A 24,599-nucleotide genomic window follows, 5' to 3' on the forward strand; every position below is an offset into this window, starting at 1 on the left:
TTCTTCCAGTCTTCGATTCTATTTGGAGGAATTTGACCTACTAGAGCACGGCTCGCCTCTCACTAGCAGGCCGAGCCCTGGGGGTTAACCAGGTCCTCCTAGCGACGGCCTCATATATCGCCTCTCGTGTTGGTGCTTCTCATCCTGTGCAGTGCAACTTCGCCGCCTAGTGCGGAACTTCTTGTGGTCCCGATCAGACGGCTCCAGGGATTCCAAGGCCAAGGTGGCGTGGGCGACCATCATATGGCATTGATCTGGGGGAGGGCTCAGGATCATAGACCTAGAGTATCAAAGTATGGCCCTCTTGGGCAAGCTAGTCATCTGTGGCCTCACACCAACAGGGCAAATATGGAAGGTCCTATTGTAGGAGGATCTTCAAGAGTGTAGACCGAGCCTCAGTGGTGAGTGGAGGCCGTCCCTGAGATTGATCTTCACGTTAGCCCAAATCACCTTTCCTACGCAACTTGCTCTGCGTGTGGCAAGGCCTTTGTAAGGCCCTAATCCACAACCCCCCAGGCTGCCAGGAGGAGATAGACCGTCAGTCAGTAATCTAGAACCCCCAGATCGGGATGTTGGTGAGCGGCCCCACATCCAGTGGGCTGGGTGGGAGGCCCGCCCGCCTTGTACCATCAAGACATGGCAAGGGGTATACAGGTTGGTAGACGAGGAGGTGTTGCAACGAGTATCAGGCTGTCAGAGAGGAGTGAAGCTGAGGAGAAGAGAGATAGATGCAGCAATACCTCAAAAGTGGCCTACCCCCCCCGATACGAGAGCCGATAGAGCCCGGAGAGGTATGGGCCGCTAGGTTTTCACCAATAGGCATCCCCCTCCAGGTGGCAAGTAGAGTGGGCAGCACTCCACCTAGAACCTTATTCATTGTGCAGGAGAGGGAGCGTCTAGCTCTTGACAAGGGGCAGCAGGATGAGGGAATTGCTGTCCTTTCATGAAGGAGGATCCGAGTGATTGGCCTTCAAGGAAAGACATGGCGGCTTCACCCTTTTTCTTCTGGGAGGAGTTATGGGAGTGGCGCCTTTGGATCTGGGAGGGTTGGCCACTTGATGAGCTGGAGTGGAATCCAGGGGAGTGGCTATTGTCGGCCACTGCAGTTGCCAAGAAGCCACCAAGGCTCTTGGAGTACACTGCCAAGATTGGCAAGCACATACTAATACAGGAGGATATGGATTGAGCGCCGTCGTGTAGCAAGCACTGGGTGAGCTAGAGTGGGATCCAGGGGAGTGGCTATGGTTGGCCATTGCAGTTGCCAAGAAGCCACCGAGGCTCCTGGAGTACACTACCAAGATTGGCAGACACGTACTAATACAGGAGGATATGGATTGGGCGCCGTCGTATAGCGGGCACTGGGTGGAGCACAGCATCACGGAGCCTTTCGGACGGATCTTCTGACGCCGCCTATGGGATAGCTGGAGACCGAGGAGGGTATCGTATTTCTTATGGCTGGTGGCACATGGAGACTTGGAGATGGGAAGTTGGCTTGCCTAGATGCAAAAGGAGGGAGTTTGTAAGCGTAAAATACAGCAACCTCTGGAAACCCCAAAACATTGCCTTTGGTTGTGCGAGGCGGCACAACTAGTGTGGAGAGGAGCATGCCACATTCTTCGCCGCATGGCTCCCAGCCTTGGATGTATCCCTTGGCAAGCTTTCTGCTGGCAGGCAGTCAGCCAGGGCCGCCACCTTCTATATGAGGCCGAGATGCAGGACATGATATTCATTATTGAGGTAGGGTCATGCGCAGTGGTCAATTTGGAGGCTCTACCCATCCGCTAGGTATTGGAGCCCACAGCAGACCGCTCTGAAGTATGGGAGATCATAGGGAGTCTTACCGGATGGCATATATGGAAGGCGCGGTGTCAGGAGGTTTTTGGCTGAGAGAGACTTTTAGTACAGGCGACCTTAGCAAAGCTTTGGACCTCCATCATCCACTCCCTCAGCGGACAATGGGATCAGGTGCAAGGCAAGTCCAAGGCTCGTCAAGAGCTCCGTTGTTATCTCAGGCGCACTTGGGGCGGCCAGGACCTGTTTTTCAAGATGCAAACAGGAGTCCATGGCTTCTTGCCCCCATCCCCCCTAGACCGCCCTGAGAGGCTTGTACATTTGATATATTTGCGACTGCATCAGCTCCAGCTAGTCTATTGAGCATGAGCACTTCCTTGTATTCAAAGGTTTTTTCTGAAGTAATATAATTAGCCACTTTCTATTTGCAAAAAAAAAGCCTTCAACATCCCCATGAGGTCATATCAGCTGGAACTCTTTACTTGTCAACTAGAGCTCTCTTTACTTATAGGCCTTAGCCCACTTGTATTGTTTATTACATTCTCATTTATTGTTCCTTTTTCAGATAGTTGTACCATCACACAGATGATTGAAACTCATGGTCTCATAGGTCATTTTGGCCCTTCGCAGACGTTAATATATCATTCTCTCTCCCTCCCTCATGACTGAGTGTGCACACGATCACACATGTACCAACAAGTAAAAACAGAGCACTTGCACATTCATCTTAAGTCTTTCAGCTGCTAGAGTACAAAGAAAAGAAATTACTTATGGGCAATTTTTAAGCTTATCAAGAGATTACCATGTAGGATGAGTGGTGGTTAGCGCAAAGGCATTTTAAATTATTTAAAACCAAGTTTCTATGAATGAAGAGGCAAAAAGCACGTTTAATTTGCCCTCTCAAAAACAGACTGCATAAGCATAAAATGCAACAGCAACAGCAAAGCTCCCAATTGTAACTGAGGTATGCCTTTCCACAACATTTTCATAACAAAAAAGCTTTAGGCCTCCAGCCTCCAACACAATCCAACAAGAGACTAGTACATAATTCCTGCCCTATAAACTGAATTTTTTAAGGTCTCACCTCATAAATGGAATCCAACATACATGTGGCTGTCTGAGGATGCCATGAGACATCCATCAAACTTGTAAGCCAAACCAGAAATCAATCAAGCAAGCATTCACAAATAGAAATCACGTGTCAAGTAGCTTGAGCTCGAAATGCTTGTTGTAGCTGAAACACCTGTTGTCTCTGCTCTGGAGACAACAGATTCAGTTGCTCCGGTGTAAGATTCATCACTTGTTGCAGCAATGCTTTCTGCTGCTCCAACTCAAGAGGTATCTATACCAAATCAGATGATGCATTAACTTTAGATAGAGACTTGTCTGAAAAGTCATGTTTTGACTCATTATTGTTCATCTTCTTAATTGAGTTATCTTTTGAAAGAGATCCTGATTGTCCCAACATGCAATCTATTCCAACCTCAAATCATCTTATCCAATTTGACTGGAACAAACTTAACTACCCAGCAAAACTCCAGAAGGAAAAAGAAAAGGTGGGCTTGACAAGCAGAAGGCAGACCTGAATTTGCTGTTGTGACTGCAGTTGGGGCTGAGTTGGTGCAAGAGGTTGACTGAATCCTTGAGAATAAATTAAGCCAGGTCCTGCTTGTTGTTGAATTGGCATAGGTCCAGCACTCGTTAGGCCACCCGCTGGAAACACATTGCCCCCACCCAAGGGATGATGGGCAGATACTAAATGACCAGTCATACCCCCTGAAGCCATTGCCTGAGGGACCCCAGCCATTGGTCCACTTGATGGTATCTGTTGATTCCATGACATGTGTGGGGTGGAGATGCTGGGGACTCCAATGCTAGGCCCTCTTCCACCTTGTACTGTTCCTCCCATGCCCAAAACACCACCTTGACTCATGGAAACACCACCAGAATCAGCTGCACTCCGTTGCAACTGCAATATGCATTACAGTAGTTAATATACCTATGCATTCCATTTCCTAACTTCAGTTATGTGCCAGTTTATAACCTGATAAGCTTGTGGTGGTGGCTGACTGGGTAAAGGTGGCTGCATCTGAAAAGGAAAACCTGCGCTTGCCTGGAGCATTGCACTTTGTTGTTGCTGATGTGGCTGCTGTTGCTGCTGACAGAGAAGCAATGGTTCAGGACTATCATCAGTGAAAAAATAAACACACCTCACATTGCAAGTTTGATCTTCACCTGAAATGGAGGCTGAGAAAGATATGGCTGGGGACCAGGGGCTGCATGAAAACCAAGAGCCTGTGTATTTTGCGACTGCAACTGAGCTGGAGGTATTAGTGGACGAGGCTGTTGCGGCAATGGGGGGGGATGTGGGGGTGGCTGAGGCTGCATGCTTGGTTGTGATGCTGACTGTGAGTGAGATAATATTGCTGCGCTCCACACGTTAGACGCCTGATGCTGCTGTGTTGCATGCTGAAACTGAGTAGGCTGCACAAGGCCTGCTAGAGCAGCCTGAGGCTGCTCAATACTTTGTATCTGTGGCTGCATCTGCACAGCAGATTCTTGGAGCTGTCCTGTTTGAGGTGTTTGGTTGATTGGTTGCTGGGATATGTTTGTTAGTTGAACCGGCTGGACAGGTGATGCCACTTGTGTGGGCTGCATCTGACTTGGTTGTATTGGTAATTGTTGTGGAGTTTGTGCTGGTATATCTTGATTGGAATCCTGTACAAGCAAGGAAATGTTTGCAGATACAATGAATGTGGAGTTCAGTTTTGTTAACAATACAAACAAGCATATAAATCAACCAATGTTTCTTACTGTGTCTGGTGCCCGCACCATACCAAGCATGATTTGTGCCTGGAAAATGAGAAATATGAGAGAAAATACCTTACAAAATTAAGCTGAAATTCGGTCTTAATGTAAATATCCTCAGTCCAACAAAAACCACACTATGTAAGTTGATAGAAAATATACTAAGTTTTGTAAGAATTATTGGATGTTTTCAGGAACTAGTTTCTTCACAGAGCAGGAAGATGGATATTAGCAGCACCCGAAATAGAGTTTTTGTCAACTGTGGGTTAGCTATTAAGATTTCTCGAGCTTGCTGCTGATTCTGCTGGATGAGATCCTGTTCAATAAAGCAAGTGTGGCCATCACTGGAGAATCAAAATCTCAACGAACTGCATATATTATAAACCACTTACCTTCATTTGAGATACTATCTGATAAAGCTGATGCTTTGGCATTCCAGCTAGATGACTGGTAAGTGCGTCAGTCCCAGAAGCTGTCCCATCACCATTTTGTTGAGTGGTGCTACCCACATTTCCTTGACTAGTTGTGGTAGACACCTGAGCAGTGCTTAAGATTCCTTGAGTAGTCATAGTAGACATCTGAGCTGTACTCATTGTTGCAGACACCTGAGCAGTGTTTAAGATTCCTTGACTAGCTGTAGTAGACACCTGAGCAGTACTTAAGATTCCTGTCATTGAAGTGGGCCCCAAAGCTGCTCCTAGATCCACAGGTTCATCAAGATGTGGATCCCTTCCTGATCTCTGTACATTCACTTGCTTGGGCACCTCTACAGAAGATCAGTGATTTAGTCCAATAAAAATACAAATGGTCAACTTGAAGAAAAATGAGTGAAATTTTCTAGAAACCCCTAGGTTCTGCATGCTTAGCCAAAATTGTCAGTCTCATAAGGTGCTTATTTCCATGGAATATGGGCCTTCCAAAATCATCTACATCTTTGTGCTAAAACCTTTACTGACTTTTATAGGGTAGGATTACATGTTTCAGAAGCAACAGTATGCAAACATTTTATCTGATCATAAAGCAATCACCTCAATAACTCTGATCCCAATAGCATAGGAGCCCCTTGCTGATTTCCAGATAGGATGGGAGAGGGTTCATGACATGCTGCAGGACCAAGCCCACATGCAAATGTTGATCAGTCATCCACCCCAAACCAAACGCAAAAATATGAACATGCAAGCCAGATCCCTTGCTGACTTCAGGATAGGATAGGAGAGGGTTCATGACATGCTGCAGGACCAAGCCCACATGCAAGTGTCGAACAGTGATCCACCCCAAACCAAAAGCAAAAATACGAACACGCAAGCCAGATCCCTTCATTGCACTTTAAAAAAGTCTAAACAGCCAGAGACACCTCATACTGCAGAACATCTCACATCAACTAAGGCCCACACACAAGACATGTGGCCGATAATTAAAAAGACTACCTCACGTCCTAGTGATTTATAGAAATCACAATAAGATAAGACTCTGTTGTGCCCAGCTCCTGCACACATCTTAGTATCATGAGCACTCCTTTCTCTCCTATCCCACATACTCCAACCAAGCAAACCATAAAATGTTCCAACCACTGGTTGGTCATTCAACTCCATGTAACACTCTCATGATTCAAACATTGAGAATTCGTCCACCAAACTTCAGCGAAGGCAAGTTAGATGGTACAAACTATACTTTGTGGAAGTTTAAAATCACAACTATCCTTGATTCTTATGAGCTTCTAGAGACGGTGTTGGAGACTAACCCAGAACCACAACCCACCCCCGACCCATCAAATTCAAGTGTTATGATTCCTCCAAATGCAGATCTTCTACAAGCTTGGAAACGAAGGAACGCAGAAGCATTGTGTGCCTTAGTTACAAGCTATTTTGATGGTGTTTTGACCTTGATTCAGCACTCAACCAAGGTATCAGAGGCTTGGAACGTACTAAGGAGTCAATACGAAATGCAAAATCAAACAAAGATTCAAAACTTGGAGAATCAACTAGCAGCAAATAAGTTTGCCAAAGAAGAGATAGCTGAAGCATTCATCACTCGGATCAAGAATCTGTGTGACCAAATGGCTAGTGTTAAAATACAAAAGACTCGAAGGTGTCTTCGGATTTGTCCACCAAAGTTTGATGGATTGGTAATTGCCCTAAATACTCACGTGAAACCCCAAGCTTTCACGTTTGAGGAATTCTTTCCACTACAAATGGAGGAGTTGAGACTTAAAGCCCGAGAAGGTAGCAGCAATGAAGATGCTGCATTCTCCACCAATGCGAAAGGCAAAGGTGGTTTCTCTACCAATAGTGACAAATAGAAAAAGGGTGGTAAGAAAAAGTTTCAAGAAGAGTGCTTCTACTGCAAGAAGAAAGGACATGCAATTATAGATTGTCATGTCAAGAAGGCAGATGAAAAGCATAGCACCATGAAGATTAAAGGGAAAGAAACAGCCAACACGATTAAAGAAAGCAGAGTTGGAGTTATTCATGGTGACCATTGAGGAAGTGTGTTCATCAGCGCAAGAAATATCTAACACTAACTCATGGGTATTGGATAGTGGTGCCTCCCGTCACATGACCAACAAGAAAGGTCTATATAGTTTTATGAAGCCTCTGCAAGAATCCATCGCCGTGACAGTTGGGAATGATGCAAAATGCCCTGCTGAGGACACAGGTACTATTTCCTTTGTTATTGCAAATGGTAAACTCAAAAATATTTTAAGCGTGTTCTATGTTCCAGAGATTAAGAGAAATATGCTATCTGTAGCTTCTATAACTGATCTTGGCCATGAGATGAGGTTCACTAAGACAGGTGCAGAAATTATTGACAATGCTGGCAAAGTTCTCAGCAAAGGAGAAAGAAGAAACAATCTGTATGAGCTAAGTGCTCTTACAGCCACCACTGGTGTGGGCACAAGTAAACTTTGGCATGAAAGATTTAGTCACATCGGTTTTGTAGTGTTAAAGGAGATGCATAAGCAAGGTATGGTTGGTCACCTACCTACAGCAACTGAAATGACAAAACCATATGAAGCTTGTATAAAGAGCAAGCAATAGAGAAAGACATTTCCATAAGAAAGCAAGAATAGAGCAAAGGCTTCTCTAGAGTTTGTGCATACTGACTTGTGCAAGAAAATGCCTACAAAAGCCTTGGAAGGATCCTTTTAATTTATGTTGATCATCAACAACTACAGTAAAGAGATGTGCGTGTACTTCCTTCATGATAAGGCTCAAGCTTTTTGCAAGTTTAGAAAATGGTTGAAACTTGTTGAGAATGAAATAGGAAAAAGTGTAAAGAAGTTTAGAACAGATGGTGGTGGTGAGTTCAACTTAAAAGAGTTTGAAGACTTTTGCAAGAGCAAAGGGATTATACGTCAATTGATGATGCCTCATATACCTCGACAGAATGACATTATTGAACGTCAAATCGCACCATTAAAGAAATGGCAAGGTGAACGCTTAAGGGCAAGGGATTGCCTAACAAGTTTTGGGCAAAAGCCGTTAATGTTGCAATCTACATTGTCAATCGGAGTTACACAAAGGTCCTTAAAAGCAAAACTCCTCATGAGGCCTATTCTAGTAAGAAACCATCTATCTTACATTTTAGAACTTTTAGATGTGAATGTTATGCACATGTTCCAAAGCATAAGAGAAACAAGTTAAATCCAAAAAGCACAAAATGTATATTCTTGGGTCATAGTGATGGGCAAAAAGCTTACAAATTGTATGACCAAGAGGCAAAGAAGATCATAGCAAGCTAGGATGTGGTATTCAAGGAGCAGCCACATACAGTGGAGAAGGAGAATATAAGTTCTTCCAGTTTATCATCTAGTGAAGGAGTAGTCCACTGTGAATCTATCCGAAGAGTTGTTCCTATTCTCAAGGAGGAGAAAGCATCGTCTTCGGATGATGAGGACAAAGTTCACCAACCTTCAATCGTACCATCAGAAAAGCCATTGCCACGATGGGTGAAGCAGCTCTATGATTGCAACAATCCTATGTCTACCACAACTGAGGAAAAGGCAAATGGACCAAGAAGGTCACTAAGAGTAGAGGAGTAAAGAAAGGCTTCTGCTCACATAGTCAACCTGGCCTTGATGGCTAAGATTATAAGGGAAATAAAGAAGCTAGCAAACTTGGAAGAAGCAATTGTTGATCTAGCATGGAGAGCAGCTATACAAGTTGAGTATAGCAACATCATGAAGAATGACACTTGGGAGCTAGTGGATCAGCCAAAAAAGAGAAAGATTATTGACACCAAATGGGTCTAGAATGTAAAGTACAAGGCTGATGGCAGTTTAGAAAAGTACAAAGCTAGATTAATTACGCAGGGATTTTCACAAATTGAAGGATTTGATTTTCAAGAATCATTTGCTCCAACAGCTAGAATGACCACTATTCGCACAGTACTTGCAATGCTTGCTCATAATAAGTGGCCAGTTTACCAAATGGATGTCAAATCAATATTCTTGAATGGTGATCTCAAGGAGGAGGTGTATATGGCTCAGCCACCAAGATTTGAGGCCCCCATTCTGAGAACAAAGTGTGTAAGCTGAAGAAGGCATTGTATGGGTTGAAACAAGCCCCTAAAGCATAATATCAACGGATAAATAAATTCTTTCTAAGTTTGAATTTCAAAAGATGTGTCTCAGATACTAACTTGTACGTTACAAGAATAGTGAAAAGTCTATAATGATTGTCCTATACGTGGACGGCCTTCTTATTACAAGTAACTATGAAGACATGATCCATCAGACTCAAAAGGCTTTGAGCTCTAAGTTTGAAATGACAAACTTGGGCTTGCTGCACTATTGTTCGAGGATTGAAGTTTGGCAAGTGTCTGGCAAAATCTTTATCTCTCAAAAACAGTATGCATGGGAGATATTAAAAGCATTTGGCATGATTGAGTGTAAGGAGATAGCTACATCTATGGAGGTCAATGTGAAGTTATCCATTGAGGATACATCACCACTAGCAGACATCCAGTGGTACAAGAAGTTGGTTGGCAACCTCAAATACTTGTGTAACACCAGGCCAGATATCAATTTTATTGTTGGTGTTTTGAGCAGGCACAAGAAATTCATTAGAAAGCTGGGATACGGGTGCGCAGATACTTAAACGAAACTCTTAACTATGGTATCACATATAGTTTCGGAAGTGCTCTTATGGGGAACTATGACTCAAATTGGGCAACTGACAATGATTTTAGAAAATGAGTTTTTGGATATTGTTTCTCTTTAGGTTCAAGAATTTTCTCTTGGATTGGTAAGAAGCAACCAACCGTGGCATTGTCTTCTACTGAAGCAGAGTACAAGACACCTTGCTTTGCTATATGTGAAGCAGTATGGTTAAGGAGGATCCTATGGCGTATGGGAGTACAGGATGAAGATCCAACAATGCTAAGATGTGACAATCAGAGTTCCATCACCATTGCCAAAAATCCAATTTTTCATGCACGCACCAAACATTTTAAAATCCACTATCACTATGTGCGTGACTTGATTGAGGATGGGATAGTAGAGCTGGTCTATTGTCCACAACAAAGAAAAATGAAGTAGATATCTTCACCAAAGCTCTTACGAAGGATCTTCTTCCAATTCATCTTCAAAGACTTGACATTGGGCTAAGAATGTAGTTCACCTCAAGGTGGACATTGAGGGGGGATATTAGATATACTCAATGCCCCACCCTCGTAAGATACCACTGATGATCTGAGGTGCTCTAAGTTGTAAGGCCCCCATTATACAAAGAAGCCATGGGTGAGCACAAACATTGGGTGGGCCCTGACTTGTATATCAGATGAGGTCTATGTGACCAAATGGCAAAAAGATGACCTTTATGTATCTAGCCATTGGATTAGATAGAGTAATTAAGCTAGTAACAACTCGAGGTATAATGCATCGAGTTACAAGCTGTAGGAGTTATCAGGGCCTCTATTGTGGGATCCAAGGGCTGTGGAAGTAGCCCCAAGCCAAGGAGTCTCAAGGGGGCCAATGGCCCCCCTTGATAGGGGGGGCTTGAGGGCAACGCCCTGAGCTCTCTACTCTTCTCATATTTGATGTGTGTTCTCTACTCCTTGCTCAGATTCTGTTCGCTATATTATGTAACGTCTACAACTTGTCCACTGCTCATGTTCAAGATAAGTGCATGGTTATATTCCTTTTGCGAAGGTCTTTCAGTGGTTTGCCAATGATTAAGGCCTAGGAGCTACCACTCCACGGCTATCGTCACCCACAAGACCTTGGTACATATTGAGCTAAAATAACCATTACCACGATTTGTTTGTTGCATGAGCATTACATATTCAATATTCAATCATTCATTCAGATTTCCACTTTGTTCATTCTCTCTGAGTTATCCTAACCCTAACTATGTTCTATTGAGTTTATGATTTGTCTTATACTTGCATTTATGTCTTTGCATTAGAGTATTTCTTCACATGGTTTCAGAGCAAGGTTCTCTTCCAAACCTCGACCTTTAATCTGAAAGCTCTTCACAAAAAGCAAAAACAACAAGAGGGCAAGATGACTTCAAACACATCTTCACCACATCATCATGATGCTTCCAAGTCTAGCAATCAAGACATGAGACAAAGTGGGCTTCACAGCTTGCTCCTCCTTCCAACATAGCCAGAGAGTATTCAAACAACCATGGAGTCCATAGACCATACGAGATCTCAAAGCCAAATATGATCTCATCTTCATGTATCAAGCTCAACAACAGATTAACAGTAAATTTGAGTTTTCCCCTTTAGATTCGGTACACTGATCTAATGATTTCACAAGGAGAACGAAAGTTCCACAAAGGACTGGCCCTCTTGATATGGAAACTGGCATGAAATAGATACCATTTTCCTCTCTACCACCATCATCTCCATCACAGTCTCTTTCATCTTTTCCATACACATCTCCACCTCCTTTCACTCCTATGTCAAGTACGCATATTAATGCTTCTCAATTTTTTGAATTTACTTTATCTTTTCCACAAGATATTGGTGATGGTTAGGATGAAAAAACTCTTTATACCAATCATTGGTTCATAAGTCCCAAAGAACTTTTCCATTTGAACTCAAAAAAATATAAGCAAAAGTTAAGAGGATCTTTGGTAAGTGCTCCTTTTCCTTTAGCTTCTACATCCCATGGTCAATTTGATTTTGGTGAATCATCTTTTTCATCATTTGCATTTAATGGACAAAAGGAACATAACTCATTTCCCACAACTACACAAATGACAAATCCATAATGTCCCACCCACTAGTTCTACTACACCTTCCTTTCAACCTCCATTAAGTGCATCTTTCATGTCCACACATATCACACCAAGGGGTCCTTCACCTTTAGGCATGCCCTTTAGGATGTCATCTTTTTCTTAGCAAGGTGGTGTCTCCATGATGGAGGTTCATCATCCCATCCACACACTTTCAGGTTTTTTGCGGCTTGAGAATGCCACCAAACCACCACCGAGTGTGGATCAATTGGTACCACATTTTGCCTCCATGGCATTACCTATCAAGCCTTTAGGTCATTTCGTTGTGCCCCTACCAATGGTTGGATAGGGCTTACGTGTCCCAATGCTACCAACTCTACCGGCACTTTATGAAAACTTTTATGTTTCAATGCCTCCACATCAATCACCACCCACGATACGTTTTCAACCTATTTCTACCTACCCACTTCATCCACCTCCTACTTATCCCCCTCCACCACCCCCTCCTTATCCATCTTACTCCACTTACTCAACACCTCATGGTTCTTGCTCCTTATCAAAGCAAATTTCTTTGTTGTGAACCCAACAAAAATTAGATTTTAGCAACAACCTCCGGAAACATGCCAAAAATTGGAAGCTCCAAGACTTGGATTCAACAGGGCTGAAGCGGTTTTTTAGCCTATTCAAGCAGAGAAACCAACAAATCATTGAATTTGGGGCATTTTCCATCTCCATCAAAGCAGATGCAATTGATTGTCTGAATCAAGGGGCAAATCAAATTGAAGACTTGCTGGTCATTTTGGACAGCAAGGGGAGTTGGACTACCGAAAGAGATTCCGAGAATCCCATTGTACATCGTCTTCTTCTTCAATTAAGTTAAATAAATACCAAAAGGGGAGCCGATTTTGGAGCCAACAATGTGTCCAATGTTCAAGATATACGGTAAAGTGTACATTTCAGTTTTGTGAATTTCTTAATTGCTGTAAATAGTGCTTAATCAGGTTATTTAACACCCTATCTGAGGAGGAAGGCCGGTTTCATGGTTCCATTGCCGAGATACCACTCAAGCCCTTGATTTGGTGGGCCCAAGGCACCTGATTGCAAGCCAAAGCTTTGTACTAGTGCTGATTTTTAATCTCATTTGAGAAATTACAACAATATGTCTTCATACAATGAGATGGACTCAAGCAATAATGATGCCTCTCAATATGAACATTCACATGGGAATTAAGGAAATGCAATGCTTGACCTTGGACAAGGCTCTGACCATGGAGAGCAAGCTAAAAATGTTATTGGGCAAGATGCACAGCCTTCAAGGCATAAGGAGGCTGATGACCAACAAAGTGAAGAGGAATTTGATGACCAGTTCGAGAATCGGATGAGGATAGCAGCAAATCTCTTTGCTGAATTGGGAAATGATCCTCAATTTACCCAATTTTTGAATGCTCCAAAGAAGCACATCAAAGCCAAGAAGAAAAGCATGTCTTCTACACCTCTTAGAGACAGCAAGATGCACTGAAGATAATGCCAAACCCTTCATTTGAAGCTCCCAAAGATGCTAATGAAGTAAAACAGTTGGTACCTATGGGGCAAGGAATGCAAAAGGCAAGGCCATCATGGAAGTGCCAATCCAATGGATTTTGGATATCCAAGTATACATGATATGATAGCGCAGCTACGATATTTCGGTGAAAGCACGATTTTTCATACTATGGTTGGACAAAGACTGCATACGGGAATGTATGGCACAAATCCCTATGGTATGCAGCAACCAATGCATGATGTGCAAGGCCCAATGTATTCGGGCATGGCTGGAAATATACAAAACCCTATGTATGGCAGCATTGGCTTGATGCATGGGGCACAAAGTAGCATGTTTGGTTCTGCATTTGCATCCCCGAAGCCTATGGGGCTCAAGGAATGAATGTTGGTCATGCAAATGCTCCCTTTGGTATTGGTTTTGATGTAAATTCAAGAAATGCACCCTTTTTGTAGCAGCCGATGTATAACAACTTGACACCCAAAGAGGCAACAAAACACAATGATGAGGGTGGAAAAGCAGCGAAGTTTGAGTCCTTCAGCGGTGTACAAGATAGGCTGAAAGCTTTGACTTTCATTCAGCAGTTTGATGTAGCCTATTCAAGGGAAAGCTTCACAGAGTTCTCGAAGATTCGAAAGACAGTCATTTTCTTGAAAGGAAATGCATTACAATGGTGGTTCACTCTTTTGATACAAGCTAGAGCACCGTCAACGTGGATACAATTCAAGAAAATGTTTGCATCAAATTGGTTGACAAGTACCTTTGAGGTGGACATTATGACAGCTTGGAACAAGCTGGATGCTAAGAAATGTAAGAATCTAGAGCAATATAATAAGAAGTTTTGGAATGCATTGCTGCCTATTACTTCTTATAGTCCCATACCCCTTCATGGGCAAGTGGAAAAATATGTTTGTGGACTGCCCAAAGGAATCAGGGATTCTTGCATTAAATCCACCGTTGTTGTGCCACTACACGCACACCATGTAAAAAAATCTAGAGTGTGGCTTCCTTTTAGATTTAGAGAGCCAATGCCATTTTAGACATTAGTGTTAGTGTCCATGGATCAAAAATATTAGATTTTAGTCAATTTTTAATATTCTAGATATTATCTCTTGTAAAAAAATCTACAAAACTATAGACAACTTCTAGATTAGGATGACATGTAAAAGAAAGCACATAGCTTTCAGCTAATTTGAGAGGATTTTATGTAAAAATAGAGATTAGCGAAATCACGCGATGCGCGATCGTTGTTTTCAAGCAGTGAACAGCACTCCGAAAGTGGGAGATGAAGGAGTGATCTGGTAGGATTCTGGCTAGGCTTCCGAGTATTTAACCCCCCCTTCGGAGCCATTGGAATGATCAGATTGGCGATCTGAGCAACATAGAGGAAGGTATTATTTTGTACACATTTCTGTCTATTAGAGTTATATTTTCTCATAATACTGAAAGAAACTGACAGGCTTCATCTTTGTTAGTATTCTTCTATATTTTCTAATTCTTTTTTAAAGTATCTTTCTACATCTTCAATCTCTTCGAACCCCTTCTCTTCCGTCTACTCCTCTCCTTGAACCTACATTCACCCTGCTGTCACTTATCTTTAAGAACTTGGCTTGAAACCTTCAACCCTTCTCTTATCTCTACCATCTCTAGAGTCTAAGCTCTTGAACCCCCATACATTCTTCTCTTGCCAAACCCCTCTGGTGACCTTCAACCCTACGCACTACGACACAGTATCTAGCATGTCTTAGCTCATAGAGACTGCTGCTACAGCTAATGCTTTGCTACATGGAAAGGATTCGGGCTTCCTAAAGAGTGTGGAGAGGCTAAATAAAAGGTGGTTTAAGGCTGAGACAGGATTATCAAGTACGAAAGGTATGATGCGGTACGGTACGATAAAATACGGTACTAATTGGTACCTTATGATTTTATAAGGTACGGTACAATATTAGTACGAAAAAAAAAAAAACTTGATTATTTTGGATTATAGATAATAGAACACATGTTTAGGGCTAAAATAGCAATGTCACTTGAGTTAATACAATGAATACATGAGGATAACAAAGAAAAACTTCATGCACAATATGCGCAATGTGCTACTAGAAGACAAATGGAAGTGTATATGTAATACATCAAACTTCAAATAACAAAGCAAAGTTTAGGGTGGATGGACAAACAGGCTCTTCATTCTTTTATATGTATGTGTATGTGTGTGTGTGACGAGAGAGAGAGAGAGAGAGAGAGAGAGAGAGAGAAAGAGAGGCTTTGCACTCAATTTGAACACAGAGAGAGAAAGAGGAGGGGGGTTGAGGGATGCTCTTGGAATTGCATACTCATCTTGGAAGTTGAGAGAGAGAGAGAGGAGGGGGGTTGAGGGATGCTCTTGGAATTGCATACTCATCTTGGAAGTTAAGAGAGAGAGAGAGAGAGAGAGAGAGAGAGAGAGAGAGAGAGTGTGTGTGTGTGTGTAAGAGACTTGGAATTATGATAATAAACATAAGGCTTAGGAGTTGGAAGATATTGTATGGTCTAGTCTTCAGAGGCCAAAAATAGCCTGTTTTTTTGTACGAAATGGTACGGATACGTACCGTACGAACCGTACGGAATGAACTAGTCCGTACGTAGTACGAATGCAACTATGGGCATAGAAAAGGGGCAGATCTGAAAATCAACCTAACAAGAGGCCAAAACAACAAAGAAAGAGCTCGAAAACATTGGCACAACATAGGGAATTAATGACTGCAAATAAATGTTTTATTTGTGAATAGCAAGGTCACATTGCAAGGGACTGTCCCAATAGGTAGCAAGCTCGAACATCAGAAAATCAAGGAGATTCTAAAGAAGAGAGGCCCAAAACATCAGTGGGATTAGTGGCCGATGTTAGTAATCAGCCCAGTGATGATGCTACTAAGTTGTGCAAAGTATGGGGCAAAATTAGGAATTAGCATGAATTGATTTTCTCTGATAATGATGAATGAGCCAACTTCATCTCTGTTGACATGGCCGCTTGTCTAGACATCAGAGAAAATGAGATGGGACCCATGGAGGAAGTTGAAATGGCATGTAAAGGCCATACAGAGTCCATCACACCGCTCATTGGAAAGCTTCAGTTGCATATAGAAGGATACGTGCAGTGATTGACTCTCATCCAAAAAATATCACTATTCAACATAAGGGAAAAGTACTCACATTTGATGTAAAGTTGAAAGGTGAATCTGTCCTTGTTGTATTTGCAACTGCCATTTCTAAAGTAATGAAAAATCATCTTTGAGCATACTTGGTTTTTACTAAGGATAAAGATGATAGTGAGAATGTTGGGAACATGTCTATATTAGAGAAGGATCACATGTCATTTCTGAAAATGTATGTTGATTGCTTCACTTAGTCACTTCCAAGGCAACTACCGCCTGAAAGGCCAAAAGATCATGGCATAGATCTTATCCTTGGAAGTAGCCCATCTAATAAGCCACCCTACAGAGTCAATGCAACCCAACAAGAGAAGATTATGAGTCAGGTAAATGAGTTATTAGAAAAAGGGCTAATTCAGCCCAGCTCATCTCCTTTTTGTTCTCTAGTGCTTTTGGTACAAAAAAAGGATGGTTCATGGCATATATGCATTGATTATCGTACTCTGAACAAGATTACAATAAATAATCACTTTTTGATTCCTCGAATTGATGATGTTATGGATAGATTGCAAGAAAAAACCATATTTAGCCATATAGATTTGAAAAGTGAGTATCATTAAATACACATTAGATCGGAAGATATGGCTAAGACAGCTTTTAGGACATCTTTAGAATTGTATGAGTTTCTTGTTATGCCTTTTGGACTTACCAATGCTCTTGCCACTTTTAATCAGTGATGGATCGCATCTTCAAGCCATATAGACGATTTGGAGGCACTTTCTTTGATGACATGATTGCCTATTCAAAGAACAAGGCAAAGCATAGAAAACACTTGGACATTGTGTTCAATGAATTACGTGAGCATAGGCTAGTTATCAATGACAAGGAAAGCAAATTCTTCTTGTATGAAATCCACTTTTTGGGACATTGTATTGGCTAATGGTATTTGCATGGACCCTGCAAAGATGAGGCAATACAATCATGGACACCTTTGAGGAATGTGTATGAAATCCACAGCTTCTTGGGTTTATGTTCTTACTACAAGAAGTATGTCTGCGGGTTTGCTGAAGTTGCATCTCCATTGTATGCCTTGCAGAAGAAGGATGTGCCATTTAGATGAATAGTAGTGGAGATTTCAGCATTTGAAAAGTTAGAAGAAAAAGATAACTTTAGATCCGGTGCTTGTATTGCCCGATCTAAGGAAGTCATTCATAGTTCAATGTGATGCATGTGGTAACAGTATTGGGGCTGTTCTTATGCAGGACGGCTGTGTTGTGGTTTATGAGAGCCAAATTCTCCACGATGCAGAAAAAAATTTGCGAGTCTATGAGAAAGAGCTCTTGGCTGTAATTCATGCACTGTCTACATGGAAACATTATTTGTTGGGGGCTGATTTCACAGTGCAAACAAACCATCAAACTTTGAGATACTTTCTGACGCAAACAAAGTTGTTAGAAAAGCATATGAGATGGGCAAATTTTCGCTCTATGTTTCATTTTTAGATTGTAAATATTGATGGTAAAAAAAATGTTATGGCTGATGCACTATCACGAAAGCCACAAATTTCAACCGTCAACATGGTTTATCACACTAAGTTGGACTCCATGAAAAAGCAATATGTTGCTGATTTAGACTTTGCTTATGTTTATGATGATCTTTGCAATGACCAAAGGCATCAACACTTTGTGCTAAGAGATGGATTTCTAATGATGCATGGACAACTGTGTGTCACAAAGCAATTAAGGCCTAGAGCTATCACCGAAAGTCATGCTCCTCCGTATGTAGGACACAGGGGTATTGATGCCACGGTCAAGGCAATGGAGCATTTCTTTTATTGGCCACTTTTGAGGCATGATGTAGAACAGTTTATTAAGACATGCATCGTATGCCAGAAGGTAAAGCATGATAGGCAAAAGATGTCGGGTTTGTTACAACCCTTGCCTATTCCAAATAGGCCTTGGCAAAGCATTGCAATGGACTTTACTTTTGGGCTTTCTAAGACACCTACAGGGAATGATGTGATATAGACTATCATTAGCAGGTTTAGCAAACAAGCCCATTTCATTCCGGTGAGGAAGAAAATAAAGGTTGATCATATGGCACGATTATTTTTGCAGCACATCTGTAAGTATAATGGTATGCCAAAGTCGATCATTAGTGATCGAGACCCCCCAAATGACAAATTTATTTTGGAAGGGGCTGTTTGAGAATATGGGTACCACGCTGAAATTCTAATCATCCTTCCATCCGCAAACAGATGGTCAATCTAAGGAAGCAAATTCCACAATGTTGGATATTTTGAGATGCTATGTTTCAAACCACAAGACACTGTGGGAGCAATATTTGTCCTTGGTTGAGTTTGCTTACAACAACACAATGCATAGTTCTATGGGCAAAGCTCCGTTTGACATGGTTGAGGGTGCCAAGAAGGTACCATCTATTCTGCAAACTAAGGATAACATCTTCGAGGCTGATCGTTATGTGGAAAACTTAGATGTAGCCTATGGAAAGATAAAATATGCACTTCAGAGATCGCAAGAAAAGCAAAAGAGAGTAGTTGATCGCCACAAACATGCTTTCAGTTTGCCAAGGATGATAATGTATTGCTGCGTTTTGAAAAGGCAAGGCTGAAAAAGATGAAAGGAAGAGAAAGATTATATCCGAAGTTGAGTATGAGATACTACAAGCCCTTCTAGGTGTTGGAGAAAATCAGCAATGTGGCATATCAGCTGAAATTACCTACACATTGGCAGATACACAATATCTTTCATGTCAGTTTGTTGAGGCCTTTTCATGGTGATGTGCCAAAGGATATGTCTGCTTAAATTCAGCCTAACATTGAGGAGCTAGATGAGATTTTGGTACCCGAGAAAATTTTGGCACATCAGGAAAAAAAAGTCAAAGGTAAAGTTTCCAAGAGATATTTGGTGAAATTTCAAAATTATTTACCAATGGATGGAAGAGGATGACTTAGCAAACCATCCTCAATTGTTGCAACTTTACCTGGATGCCTTTCAACTAGAGCCAGGCTACGTCACGTTCAGCAAAGCAAGGGTCCAAAGTATTGCCTGATGCTCAAGGGTGAGGTAGCACTTCCACTCCTTCAGTTATGTGCAACTCTCATATGTAGTGGATCTCGGATATATTCAGCATGCATCCAAGGTACTACGCTGACAATATGTTTTCCATGAGGTCAATACTTAGTGTAGTAGTCACTATGAGATGTATGCAAATGACTATGAGCTTCACCCAAGCACTAGAACTATACTTTTGTATCAGCTTATGGTCAATTTAACACGAATTTTGCCTCAATTTTGAGACAGATTCTAATCATTTTAAGCTTAGTTTTTTTATCAACTTCAGAACCGTTTATAGTCACTTTTGAGATCGGTTTTTGCATTGATTGCTCGTCAATCTTTGCAATGAGTTTGTGATCAGTTTGGGGACATATTTGCAGTAGATTGTGATCAGTTCTCAAATTAGCAAGTGATCAGTTTATGATCAGATTATGCTTAGTTTTCAATGGTTTACATTTGGTTCCATGGACAACAGCATATATTATGATACCATTGATGTTTTAGCCATGGTTTATGCTTGGTTATACTGTGCTATGGTTTGATTTTGCCAGATGAGTTGAGCTCATGAGAAATAGACATGTCACATGACAATCTGGCAATGTTTTTGAGATTGTTTGTGAGTCTTATGATCCGTTATGATTGGATAGTAATTTTCAGCATGTCCTCGGCATATGGAATGGTTGAGCAACAGTGCGCAATGTTTGTGTTAACTATGATGCCTTGCGGAAATTCCAATCCACTATTTTACTTTTGATGCAATTGGCAATGCAATTGAGCACGATTGCAAGGATTATAAGGGAGAGTGTTGTCATGAGGACATGTATTTTTGATACCTCACTTAACACGTGGATTAATTTTTAATCACATCGTTAAGTAAATGTTGCACATGTGAGATATAACTCAATTAGAATAAATTTACGAGCCTGGGATCCGAGAAAATCAACGAATGTCAAAGGCAAAAGTTGCTATAAGTTATGCAACACAAGTACTTGGTAGTATCTAGTCCCAAATGTTAGCCTAGGTCATTCATTTGGCCATAAGTGTCAGTTGGTGACACTAGGAGAGAGGCATTTAATGGTACCTAACGCCAATCTAATGGTCAAAGATGGCGCAGAGACACTCCAGAACATAAGTTGCCTAGCCAATTTAATTATTGGCAAATCAAATTCTTTTTCAAGACACCAAAATAATTATTAGATTAATTTTCAATATTTAAAGACTGAAAATTAATCTTTAATTATGAATAATGCTAGAAAAACCATTTGCAAAGGGATGTCACTTCTCAAAAATGCCCATGCAAGACTAAAAAACGTCTTGAAAGACTGGAGAGAGGCATAATTTGCAGCCATTGGAGGACCTTCTAAGGCAGCCAATGTCAAAAGATGACGTACCAACGAGACAGTAGGGTTGGCGGGGAGGAACACGGAGTGAACTCGGCAAACATGGAGAAGAGAATATAAGAGAGAATAAACTCCGATGAATGAAATGATGAAGTTCCAAATCATGGAGTGAATATGATACAAGGGAACAAGGCTGTCGTAGCACAAGGAAGATGATGAAGAAAGCCACGAATCACAAACCGCAATGTCCTCCTGAAGGGGTGTGAGGGTAATGGAGAGGCTGGAGGAAAGAGGTGACGGACTGAATGAATCATCCGTGAGGAATGAATGAGAGAGTGGCCTATAAATAGGTAGAGTCAATCTAGGATGGCGGCCCATTTTTGGGGCTGCAAACCCTAAACGCAAAACGCAAAACGCAGAAACGCAAACTGCAAGCGAAGGGTTTCTCAACACCCCCTCTCACGCCCAAAAAGGGGAACAAGAAAAGAGTGAGATGGAGATGAAATACTACATGCTAAAGAATGCTCTTACAACATGTGCCACTTGGACAGTGTCCCTCGTCCAAAATTTGTTCACTTGCCCAAGCGTCCTAGTACAAAGATTATGAAAACATGCAATGCATAGGAGGTGCATCCATGCTGGAAGGAATACGAAGACCTTGTCACCAAGTCGAAGCTGAACCTTCGAGGTCCCGATCTAGGTGGTACTTGAAGATCTTGGATATTAGTAGAAGAGATGACTGGTTGAAGACAGCGACCCCAAGAAAGTAGAGGATCAGTGAAGAACTTCATGTGGAGTAGGCTCCCCCTTTGAGGTGGGAGGTGTAGGAGCCCCCGCTGAAGTCAAAGAAGAAGTAGATGCCCCCTCTGAGGGCAAAGAAATAACATCCCCCTCTGAATTCCCCTCTCAAGTAGATAGGGAATCCAAAAACTCATGGATCACAGACTCTAAAATGTCTGATGACGAAGGAAATGCAGCCGGTCATGCTCAAGAAGATATCTGGGGTACCAAAGAGCTCCTAGAGATAGCCTCTTGAACCTGAGTAGTCGAGGGTGGGAAAGGGTGGGGCTCAGAATGAGCAAGAGGTGGGCAACAGTCATTGTCTCTCAATGGAGCGGACTAGGTAGCCGAAGAAGAGAAAGGAGTCAAGCAGGGAGACGATATCAAACAATCACTGTCTCTCAATGGAGTGGACTGCAGAGCCGTAGATCGTGGAAGCCACTGTACCTAAAAATAAGTCGGAGAATAATGTTGCTGGCATTGCGACGATCTCCAGGAGGTCGTAGCGTCAATCAATTCTCCATGTGCTCGAAAGAACTTAGTGCGCATCGGATGCATCTTATTGCCTTGAGCATAGTACTCTGATAGCGGATAAAGAACAATCTCTGTGGCCCAAAAAGGAGAGGTGGCACAAGGAGTGCCTGGTGGAAGACACATATACTCTGAGGGGGTGGGGAGCAAAGGTCGAAGTCGGCAAGCATCGGTGGTGTGTCTGGTGATGCCACAGTAGGAGCACCCAGTAGTCTGGTCATTTGTTGGTAAAGAAGCCATGGATACCAATATGCCTTGCTAAAGGGAGAGGTCAGCCACCAGGAACCACGAACCGCAATGTCTGCCTCAAGGGGTGTGTGAACAGTGTGAAGCACGAACTACAATGTGCGCCTCAAGGGGTGGGAGAAAAATGGAAGGGCTCGAAGTGAGCTACCAATGGGAGGAGGATGTAACCAGCAATAAGAGACTGCAACCAATAGAAAAACGCAAGCGAGGAGAGAGAAAGACTCCAAACTACGTGAAGAGGGCTGAAAATCAGGTGCCAACTGATGGAGACAGCAATGGACAGCTTCGGCTGAAATGTCTTTCACGAACGGGGTGTGGACAGCAAGCTGAAACACCTAAAATCTGCAAAAACGAGATTGTTTTCTGAATGGAGAGTGATCAGCAACAGTCGCTCTGCAGTAAACAACTACAAACTACGGGTGGAAGGTTGAAAATAGGCGCCAGATCGTAGATAATAGCAAGGGACAGCTAAGACTACGATGTCCTCCACGAAAGGGGTGTGGACAGCAAGCTGAAAACACCTAAAACCTGCAAAAACGAGATGTTGATACAGCGCAAGAATAAGAGAAGTAGATGGCCATCCCGCCACCAGTCTTTGTCTTCACTGGAGTGGAGGATCTTTGCTGCTAGGTGACCAGATCCAGCTCTGATACCATGTCAAAAGATAACATACCAGCGAGACAGTAGGGTTGGCGGGGAGGAACATGGAGTGAACTCGATAAACATGGAGAAGAGAAAAGAAGAGAGAGAAACTCTGATGAATGGGATGATGAAGTTCCGAATCATGGAGTGAATGTGATACGAGGAAACAAGGGTATCATAGCACAAGGAAGATGATAAAGACAGCCACGAACCACGAACCGCAATGTCCTCCTGAAGGGGTGTGAGGGTAGTGGAGAGACTGGAGAGAAAAGGTGATGGACTGAATGAATCAACCGTAAGGAATGAATGAGAGAGTGGCCTACAAATAGGTAAAGTTAATCTAGGATGACGCCCCTTTTTGAAGTTGCAAATCCTAAATGCAAACCCTAAACGCAAAACACAAAAACGCAAAAACGCAAACTGCGGGTAAAGGGTGAAGGGTTTCTCAACAGCCAGAGCTAGGAGAAGACCAATCAACAGCAGGTCACAGCATCTTCAAGTTGTTGAGACAAGGAAGCAACAGTAAATGACTAATTTTCTTCAGTTCTTTGCATCTACAAGCTGTTGAGATAGGGTAACAGCAATAAATGACACATTTTCTTCAATTCTTTGCCAAGAAAAACTGAATTTTCTCTCTTCTCAGTATTCTCTCTCATCTCCCAACTTTTCTATAGCCTTGCTCCAAAGATTACAGCATTGAGATCACTAGAGGCTGAGAAATTTTAAATTTCTCTGCTATAAACCCTAATCTGCACAGCAGAAATTAGGATTTAGCAAAAGCCTCGAGAAGCGTGCCTGAACTTGAAAGCTCCAAGGCTTGGATTCAATAGGGGTAAAGCTGATTTTTAGCCTATTCAAGTGGAGGGACCAACAAATCATTGAATTTAAGGCATTTTCCATCTCCATCAAAGCAGGTGAAGACCAATTGATTGCGTGAATCAAGGGGCAAATCAAATTGAAGACTTGCTAGTCATTTTGGATAGCAAGGGGAGTTGGAATACCAAAAGAAATTGGAAGAATCCCATTGTACATCAACTTCTTCAATTAAGTTAAATAAATACCGAAAGGGACGCCATTTTTAGGGCCAACAGGGTGTCCATTGTCCAAGATTATATGATAAAGTGTGCACTTCAGTTTTGTGAATTTCTTAATTGCTGTAAATAGTGCTTAATTAGATTATTTACCACCCTATCCAAGAAGGAAGATTGGTTACACCCCTAGTCAAATTCTCAAAGCTAATAGCTTGTCCTCTCCAAAATTCTCTCTCTCTCTCTCTCTCTCTCTCTCTCTCTCTCTCTCAGGGCGTTACCAGAATGATCTTCACTTCAGTAAGATTTGGCAAGTAGTTCAAGAGAAACCTAGTAGCCCTAGGAAGCTTTAGTGAGCCAAACACCCAAAAGCTCACTACTAAGAGAGAGATGGCAAAAAAGTATCCCATTCATAATGGATTACTTTCTAAACAAGACAGAGTGATCACGATATCTATAAGAAAATTTTGTACGAGTATCATGATGCACGAAGTGCTGGACACC

At 42.1% G+C, this 24,599-nt stretch overlaps 1 protein-coding gene across 5 annotated transcripts in view; it reads right to left on the bottom strand.

Moving 5' to 3' along the window:
* Positions 1–2,635: 2,635 nt before the first annotated feature.
* Positions 2,636–24,599, bottom strand: part of LOC148008934 (uncharacterized) — an 82,692-nt gene continuing 60,728 nt past the window's right edge. For 4 of the 5 annotated variants that reach the window (XM_087673890.1, XM_087673888.1, XM_087673887.1 and 1 more), the window contains 7 exons: positions 4,992–5,365; positions 4,838–4,915; positions 4,606–4,644; positions 4,027–4,509; positions 3,836–3,949; positions 3,374–3,760; positions 2,636–3,133 (listed from right to left, as the gene is read on the bottom strand). In XM_087673890.1, coding sequence (XP_087530016.1) covers positions 2,993–3,133; positions 3,374–3,760; positions 3,836–3,949; positions 4,027–4,509; positions 4,606–4,644; positions 4,838–4,915; positions 4,992–5,365 — 1,616 coding nt within the window. In that variant the 3' untranslated portion in view covers positions 2,636–2,992. The remainder of the gene's footprint in view (positions 3,134–3,373; positions 3,761–3,835; positions 3,950–4,026; positions 4,510–4,605; positions 4,645–4,837; positions 4,916–4,991; positions 5,366–24,599) is intronic. The other variant, XM_087673891.1, reaches the window with a different exon arrangement.

The sequence above is a fragment of the Lygodium microphyllum genome, unplaced genomic scaffold (assembly GCF_053477565.2).
Source record: "Lygodium microphyllum isolate KBCC unplaced genomic scaffold, Lygodium_microphyllum_v1.1.10 scaffold_44, whole genome shotgun sequence".
In the NCBI taxonomy this organism is placed as follows: Eukaryota; Viridiplantae; Streptophyta; class Polypodiopsida; order Schizaeales; family Lygodiaceae; genus Lygodium; species Lygodium microphyllum.